Source organism: Notolepis coatsorum, assembly GCF_963971535.1.
Source record: "Notolepis coatsorum genome assembly, contig: SCAFFOLD_828, whole genome shotgun sequence".
Taxonomy (NCBI): domain Eukaryota; kingdom Metazoa; phylum Chordata; class Actinopteri; order Aulopiformes; family Paralepididae; genus Notolepis; species Notolepis coatsorum.
This window is the reverse complement of record NW_028171171.1, coordinates 82340-91686: the sequence shown is the minus strand read 5'-3', so window position 1 is coordinate 91686 and position 9347 is coordinate 82340. Positions and strand designations below refer to the sequence as shown.

At 45.3% G+C, this 9347-nt stretch overlaps 1 protein-coding gene across 1 annotated transcript in view; it reads left to right on the top strand.

Moving 5' to 3' along the window:
- Positions 1 to 2420: 2420 nt before the first annotated feature.
- Positions 2421 to 9347, top strand: part of LOC311248327 (immunoglobulin superfamily DCC subclass member 3-like) — a gene marked incomplete at both ends in the record, with an annotated part of 31785 nt that continues 24858 nt past the window's right edge. Inside the window, one exon of the mRNA XM_084339229.1 lies at positions 2421 to 2579. Within this exon, the coding sequence (XP_084195355.1) occupies positions 2421 to 2579 (159 nt within the window). The remainder of the gene's footprint in view (positions 2580 to 9347) is intronic.

Genomic DNA, 9347 nt, shown 5'->3' with positions numbered 1-9347 from the left:
TAGAGAGAGAGGAGGGTAGTGTGTGTATAGAGAGAGGAGGTAGTGTGTGTATAGAGAGAGGAGGTAGTGTGTGTATAGAGAGAGGAGGTAGTGTGTGTATAGAGAGAGGAGGTAGTGTGTGTATAGAGAGAGGAGGTAGTGTGTGTATAGAGAGAGGAGGTAGTGTGTGTATAGAGAGAGGAGGTAGTGTGTGTATATATATATATATAGAGAGGGGGGGTAGTGTGTGTATATATATATATATATAGAGAGGGGGGGTAGTGTGTGTATATATATATATATATAGAGAGGGGGGGTAGTGTGTGTATATATATATATAGAGAGGGGGGGTAGTGTGTGTATAGAGAGAGGAGGGTAGTGTGTGTATAGAGAGAGGAGGTAGTGTGTGTATATATATATATAGAGAGAGAGGGGGGGTAGTGTGTGTATATATATATATAGAGAGGGGGGGTAGTGTGTGTATAGAGAGAGGGGGGTAGTGTGTGTATATATATAGAGAGAGGGGGTAGTGTGTGTATATATAGAGAGAGGGGGTAGTGTGTGTGTATATATAGAGAGAGGGGGTAGTGTGTGTATATATAGAGAGAGGGGGTAGTGTGTGTATATATATAGAAAGGGGGGTAGTGTGTGTGTGTATATATAGAGAGGGGGGTAGTGTGTGTATATATATAGAAAGGGGGTAGTGTGTATATATATAGAGAGGGGGGTAGTGTGTGTATATATAGAGAGAGGGGGTAGTGTGTGTATATATAGAGAGAGGGGGGTAGTGTGTGTGTATATAGAGGGGGGTAGTGTGTGTATATATATAGAAAGGGGGGTAGTGTGTGTATATATATAGAGAGGGGGGTAGTGTGTGTATATATAGAGAGAGGGGGTAGTGTGTGTATATAGAGAGGGGGGGGTAGTGTGTGTATATAGAGAGGGGGGGGTAGTGTGTGTATAGAGAGAGGGGGGGTAGTGTGTGTATATATATAGAGAGGGGGGTAGTGTGTGTATATATAGAGAGAGGGGGTAGTGTGTGTATATAGAGAGGGGGGGGTAGTGTGTGTATAGAGAGAGGGGGGGTAGTGTGTGTATATATAGAGAGAGGGGGTAGTGTGTGTATAGAGAGAGGAGGGTAGTGTGTGTGTATATAGAGAGGGGGGGTAGTGTGTGTATATAGAGAGGGGGGGTAGTGTGTGTATAGAGAGAGGAGGGTAGTGTGTGTATAGAGAGAGGAGGGTAGTGTGTGTATATAGAGAGGGGGGGTAGTGTGTGTATATAGAGAGGGGGGGTAGTGTGTGTATAGAGAGAGGAGGGTAGTGTGTGTATAGAGAGAGGAGGGTAGTGTGTGTATATAGAGAGAGGAGGTATTGTGTGTATATAGAGAGAGGAGGTATTGTGTGTATATATAGAGAGAGGAGGGTAGTGTGTGTATATATAGAGAGGGGGGGTATTGTGTGTATAGAGAGAGGGGGGGTAGTGTGTATATATAGAGAGAGGGGGGTAGTGTGTGTATATAGAGAGAGGAGGTATTGTGTGTATATATAGAGAGGGGGGGTATTGTGTGTATATATAGAGAGAGGGGGGTAGTGTGTGTATATAGAGAGAGGAGGTATTGTGTGTATATATAGAGAGGGGGGGTATTGTGTGTATATATAGAGAGAGGGGGGGTAGTGTGTGTATAGAGAGAGGGGGGGTAGTGTGTGTATAGAGAGAGGGGGTAGTGTGTATATAGAGAGAGGGGGGGGTAGTGTGTGTATAGAGAGGGGGGGGGTAGTGTGTGTATAGAGAGAGGGGGGGGTAGTGTGTGTATAGAGGTTGTACATTGAGTTCTGACTGGATGGTCATGCGCATGCAACATCACCAACATCACCAAAGCTGGAGATGCAAGACATCAGCGATAGGTTTAATTTGTTTAAGCTGAAATAGCACGGCACACCTTGACTAGAATGTTGTGGTGTGTGCGTGTGTGTGTGCATGTGCGTGTGTGTGTGTGTGTGTGTGTGTGTGTGTGTGTGTGTGTGTGTGTGTGTGTGTGTGTGTGTGTGTGTGTGTGTGTGTGTGTGTGTGTGTGCAGTAGATTTAATCATCATCATTCACCTTAAGGACTCAGGCCTCCTCTTTGATTGATTGATTGAAAATTATATTAACAGATTGCAGAATGGGTACAATACAGTACGGCTCAATACACACAATTGTTAAGGGGATGCAGACCAGAGAGAGACTTTCGTCTTGTTTACATCAGGGTCCCCCATCTGACCTCCACTGTGGTATCACTGAGACCTCGATGATGGGGTCCCTATCCCCAGTGTATGGTCTCTTTTTAAGTTGAACTCTTCTTCCTGATCTTTTATCCATTTCCTCACATCTGTCTCTCTCTCTCTCTCTCTCTCTCATTCTCTCTCTTGTTCTCTCTCTCTCTCTCTCTCTCTGGTTAGATGGCCGCCCTATCGGAGTGGAGGGCATCCAGGTGTTGGGCACTGGGAATCTGATGATCTCCGACGTGGGCGTGCAGCACTCAGGGGTCTACGTCTGCGCAGCCAATAAACCAGGGACTCGCGTTCGCAGGACCGCTCAGGGACGTTTAGTGGTCCAAGGTGAGTCTGTCCTGACTGATTGATTGATTGATTGATTGATTGATTGATTGATTGATTGATTGATTGATTGAAAACTTTATTAACAGATTGCAGAATGGGTACAATACAGTACGGCTCAATACACACAATTGTTAACTCATTCCCCGCCAACAAAGAGTTTAGTCATTATTGGGAGCCGACGCTTGAACGGCAACAACGAGTATACTCGTTATTTGAATGTTTTTCCTTTTTTTTCCCGATATTTTTATTCATTATTCATCCAGGGACCTTGGTGTTACCATAGGGAATGAGTCTGAGATCGCCAAAGTGCAATACCAGCCGCATCCAGCTAGACGGCGGTATCGAGCACCCTTTGAAACCTTGTATCTTCGCCTGTGCAATGGTTAAATGTCAGAAAGGGAACTCTTGAGGCTCTGCATTAATTGGCCTATCTCAAACTCTGCCCTCTTTTCTTGATCCTCCAATTACAACTGTTGCTTTCCACGGACAAACTCGAGATTGGTCCATTGTCACCAAGCAAGGAGGGTCAAATTGAGGATATCAGATCTCACTCGTCCTATTGCGTCAAGCGTTAAGGGTATGACACGTGACACGCAGTTACAATCTGGCTCCATTTCCATCCATTTTGTCCCCAGACACTCCAACAGTGCGATCTGAGCATGTGCACCAAACCCCCATCTCCCATTGGATGGCTGACGGGTGACATAGCCTTGTCACCAAGCAGGAAGCATTCGGTGTCTGCCTTGCTCACATATTATCGACCAGAGTAGGGCCATAGCCTACTTGGCCTCGACCAATAGTCATACCGCTCCAGCTCAATACTTCATTTAATCTGCCTGTCGACCGTGAGAGGCCCCCACACTTGCACGAACGGGAAGAAAAGCCACAGCTGTTAATTATTAGATTTTTCATTGATTTGTGAAAATTGAGATGCACCATTAACCTTCCATTAGACCTGTGTAAAGCCTTGTTCATCGTGATAAAGAATACGGCCCTTATGCTACATAGCCTTGAAGTAGTCAGTGTGAATGGGATTGGGAGGATGTCAAGGTCTCAAGGTGCATCAAAATGTACCGTTCAACACAAGAGGAAACATGATACCTTGTGCCAACACGAGAGCACTTGAAACCCTTATGGATAATTGATTTTGCCCGAGCCTTCAATTAGACTGTGGAAAATATTATTTTGGCGCTGGGTGAACATAATAATAATAATACATACATTTTGTATAGCGCTTTACAGAGCAAAATAAACAATATAGTTTTAGTAAAAAAAAATTAAAATAAAAAAAAACATGTGACATATGTACTCCTTGCCTTTTTTGGCCAGGGTTTGGAGTCTTCGGATTAACAAACCTAAACAAGCTGTTCACAATTATTGCCCTTGGTGTTGTCACAAGGGGGGCGGGGGACACAAGCGATGGATTCGCTTTGATTCATCGATTAGCTGTGCTTTCTGGAGCCAAGGACACTGCTTACCTAATGTCCTGCCCCAGTTTGTAAATGTGTTCTACTCTTGGGTGTGCAGCAGCCTGGCAGGGGCGGTCATAACAGGGAAGCTTAATGTGATGCTTGTTTCATAATGAATTGGGACCCATGTTATAAGATGTTATTTGATGTTATATGAAGGCAATCCACTGGCACGCCATAAACACTCCCAACACCACATTTGAACCCTTTCACTACCACACTACAGAAGGTTAACCCTTTCACTACCACACTACAGAAACCGTCTATAGTGTGGTAGTGAAAGGGTTAACCTTCTGTAGTGTGGCGGTGAAAGGGTTAACCTTCTGTAGTGTGGTAGTGAAAGGGTTAACCTTCTGTAGTGTGGTAGTGAAAGGGTTAAGCAGAGCAGATGCTGTCTTCATTCAGTCTGTTATCAGCTAAGTAATAATAATAATAATAATAATAATAATAATATCTTAAATTTATATAGCGCCTTTCAGGAGACCCAAGGTGCTTAACACTTTGGCAACCACTGTGCTTAGTCTAATTAGTGGCTAGAAGACCGGGGAATGTAAACAGACGTGACCCTGTTTGTTGAGCTATATCTATACTTTATAGTATTGCTATCTGTCCATTCTCATTGTCACTTGAGTTCATAAACCGTCCCTTCAAAATGGCTTAAAGAAAAAAAAATCCATCAATAGGTTGTCATTTTATAGTGCCGTGAATATAAGCTTTATCGCAGATTTCGTCTCATATATTTTCTGGAAAGCTAGTTATGGAGCTAAAGGCTACTAACGTTATATTCAACGGTATTTCCGTTTTATATATGCTAAAGAAATAACACAAACTGCATATGATCCGGGCTCTCCCAAAGCATGTATGGATGAAAGGGGGGGGCGGGGGACGGCGTTTAGTATTATTGATTAACAATACAGTGTCCGTGTAACTAGCCACATTCACTGATCGAATGCTTGCGTCTCACAACAATGTCTGATCCGGCTGTAATTTAGGTGAATAAGGTCTTACCATCAGCCCGTGGGATACCCTACAGCATTTCCCCGTTATCGATCGGCATCTGGTAGATCGATATGTCCATTGGTTGATGATAAATCCCCTTATTCCATGGTGAAATCTGCGATTCGAAACGTAATCAACGGTGCATGCTGTTGGTTCGGGATCAGGGTAATATGAAACGCCATTGGAAGGTAAAAAAAAAAATCCATTCGCCCACAATGATACTGCAGTGGAGCGATGGCGCCCCTAAGAGGTTCTGGCCGGTATTGCATGTTGCCGATTCCACAGAGGAGGATAGATCTGCAGAGTCGATCGGGGATCTTGATCCGGTTATTAATATGGAATAAAACAATAACAACTTGCCACGGCTATGTACGTGCCTCTGGTCCACAACGCATGGCACCGAAAGCCGTATATATATGTGGCCGGTCCCCATTGTGTTAACAGGAGGGGGCAGCTAAGGGAGGGGGAACAGGGAACAACGTAACAACAAAATAATAATCAAAAGGATAGAAAGAAAGAAAAAGAAAAAAGAGCAGAGTCATTTACAAATTTGGTGAAGAGGTGGGTTTTGAGTTGCGATTTGAAGGAGTGCAGGGATGTAGCACTATGGATGTTTGGAGGGAGGGAGTTCCAGAGGGTGGGTGCCGTTCTTTCTCTCTCTATTCTTTGATCAAATATGTAGTGCTAAAACACATTTGAACATCTTGGAAGTAGGCTCTACACACAATCACCCCTGGCACTCTAAGGAAATCAAAAGCACACCAAATAAGGCTGCGTGTGGTACCCAAACCAAATGCACTTGGCAGGTCTACAAATACCACGTTTAAATGTCTTCTCTGGAGCTTGGCTGCCAGACCAGACTCTGGTGCAACATCATGCTATAGTGTGTTCTCTGCACCCTGCAACACCTGGGACGCCTGCCTTCTGCACTGCGGAATCTATTAAACTACTCCTCTCTAACGAGTCTGCTAGCCTCTGTATAAAGAATAACTGTACTGTGTACAGTATCAGGAAGTGTTAATAATAATAATAATAATAATAATAATTAATAATAATAATAATAATAATAATAATAATAATAATAATAATAATAATAATAATAATAATAATAATAATAATAATAATAATAATAATAATAATAATAATAATAATAATAATAATAAATTGTATTTGTAGTGCACTTTTCGTTCAATAAGATCCCTAGGTGTTACAGGTTTAAAAACATAGTATAAACAGAAAGGTAAAAACAACAACACAAGAAGAAAATAGCTAGCAATCAATGGCCTTTTGAAATAGAAATGTTTTCAGGCCTGCTTTATTAAAGGAGTCCAGGCTCTGGGGTGCCCTCAGCTGGATGGGGGAGGCTGTTCCACAGGCGTGGTGCAGCCGAGCAGAAGGCTCGGCCCCCCATGGTGCAGAGCCAGGTACTGGGGACCCGGAGGAGCAGGCTACCTGCAGATCTGAGGTCACGTTTAATCATCCTTAATAAGGATGAAATGGCTCAAACAGAGACACCGTGCTTATTGGCTAACGATAGAGACCATGGGCTAATATGTCCAGATGTCTTACAGCCTATACAGTTGTGACAGTTGTGAATATGCATTATCCTCTTACAGCTGGTACTCTGTCCTCTTACAGCTGGTACTCTGTCCTCTTACAGCTGGTACTCTGTCCTCTTACAGCTGGTACTCTGTCCTCTTACAGCTGGTACTCTGTCCTCTCTTACAGCTGGTACTCTGTCCTCTTACAGCTGGTACTCTGTCCTCTCTTACAGCTGGTACTCTGTCCTCTCTTACAGCTGGTACTCTGTCCTCTTACAGCTGGTACTCTGTCCTCTCTTACAGCTGGTACTCTGTCCTCTTACAGCTGGTACTCTGTCCTCCTCTTACAGCTGGTACTCTGTCCTCTTACAGCTGGTACTCTGTCCTCTTACAGCTGGTACTCTGTCTTCTTACAGCTGGTACTCTGTCCTCTTACAGCTGGTACTCTGTCCTCTTACAGCTGGTACTCTGTCCTCTTACAGCTGGTACTCTGTCCTCCTCTTACAGCTGGTACTCTGTCCTCTTACAGCTGGTACTCTGTCCTCTTACAGCTGGTACTCTGTACTCTTACAGCTGGTACTCTGTCCTCTTACAGCTGGTACTCTGTCCTCCTCTTACAGCTGGTACTCTGTCCTCTTACAGCTGGTACTCTGTCCTCTTACAGCTGGTACTCTGTCCTCTCTTACAGCTGGTACTCTGTCCTCTCTTACAGCTGGTACTCTGTCCTCTTACAGCTGGTACTCTGTCCTCTTACAGCTGGTACTCTGTCCTCTTACAGCTGGTACTCTGTCCTCTTACAGCTGGTACTCTGTCCTCCTCTTACAGCTGGTACTCTGTCCTCTTACAGCTGGTACTCTGTCCTCTTACAGCTGGTACTCTGTCCTCTCTTACAGCTGGTACTCTGTCCTCTCTTACAGCTGGTACTCTGTCCTCTTACAGCTGGTACTCTGTCCTCTTACAGCTGGTACTCTGTCCTCTTACAGCTGGTACTCTGTCCTCTCTTACAGCTGGTACTCTGTCCTCCTCTTACAGCTGGTACTCTGTCCTCTTACAGCTGGTACTCTGTCCTCTTACAGCTGGTACTCTGTCCTCTTACAGCTGGTACTCTGTCCTCTTACAGCTGGTACTCTGTCCTCTTACAGCTGGTACTCTGTCCTCTTACAGCTGGTACTCTGTCCTCTTACAGCTGGTACTCTGTCCTCTTACAGCTGGTACTCTGTCCTCTTACAGCTGGTACTCTGTCCTCTCTTACAGCTGGTACTCTGTCCTCCTCTTACAGCTGGTACTATGTCCTCTTATAGCTGGTACTCTGTCCTCTTACAGCTGGTACTCTGTCCTCTTACAGCTGGTACTCTGTCCTCCTCTTACAGCTGGTACTCTGTCCTCTTACAGCTGGTACTCTGTCCTCCTCTTACAGCTGGTACTCTGTCCTCTTACAGCTGGTACTCCGTCCTCCTCTTACAGCTGGTACTCTGTCCTCTTACAGCTGGTACTCTGTCCTCTTACAGCTGGTACTCTGTCCTCTTACAGCTGGTACTCTGTCCTCTCTTACAGCTGGTACTCTGTCCTCCTCTTACAGCTGGTACTATGTCCTCTTATAGCTGGTACTCTGTCCTCTTACAGCTGGTACTCTGTCCTCTTACAGCTGGTACTCTGTCCTCCTCTTACAGCTGGTACTCTGTCCTCTTACAGCTGGTACTCTGTCCTCTTACAGCTGGTACTCTGTCCTCCTCTTACAGCTGGTACTCTGTCCTCTTACAGCTGGTACTCCGTCCTCCTCTTACAGCTGGTACTCTGTCCTCTTACAGCTGGTACTCTGTCCTCTTACAGCTGGTACTCTGTCCTCCTCTTACAGCTGGTACTCTGTCCTCTTACAGCTGGTACTCTGTCCTCCTCTTACAGCTGGTACTCTGTCCTCTTACAGCTGGTACTCTGTCATCCTCTTACAGCTGGTACTCTGTCCTCTTACAGCTGGTACTCTGTCCTCCTCTTACAGCTGGTACTCTGTCCTCCTCTTACAGCTGGTACTCTGTCCTCTTACAGCTGGTACTCTGTCCTCTTACAGCTGGTACTCTGTCCTCTTACAGCTGGTACTCTGTCCTCTTACAGCTGGTACTCTGTCCTCTTACAGCTGGTACTCTGTCCTCTTACAGCTGGTACTCTGTCCTCTTACAGCTGGTACTCTGTCCTCTTACAGCTGGTACTCTGTCCTCTTACAGCTGGTACTCTGTCCTCTTACAGCTGGTACTCTGTCCTCTTACAGCTGGTACTCTGTCCTCTCTTACAGCTGGTACTCTGTCCTCCTCTTACAGCTGGTACTCTGTCCTCTTACAGCTGGTACTCTGTCCTCTTACAGCTGGTACTCTGTCCTCTTACAGCTGGTACTCTGTCCTCTTACAGCTGGTACTCTGTCCTCTTACAGCTGGTACTCTGTCCTCTTACAGCTGGTACTCTGTCCTCTTACAGCTGGTACTCTGTCCTCCTCTTACAGCTGGTACTCTGTCCTCTTACAGCTGGTACTCTGTCCTCTTACAGCTGGTACTCTGTCCTCTTACAGCTGGTACTCTGTCCTCCTCTTACAGCTGGTACTCTGTCCTCTCTTACAGCTGGTACTCTGTCCTCTTACAGCTGGTACTCTGTCCTCTTACAGCTGGTACTCTGTCCTCTTACAGCTGGTACTCTGTCCTCTTACAGCTGGTACTCTGTCCTCTTACAGCTGGTACTCTGTCCTCTTACAGCTGGTACTCTGTCCTCTTACA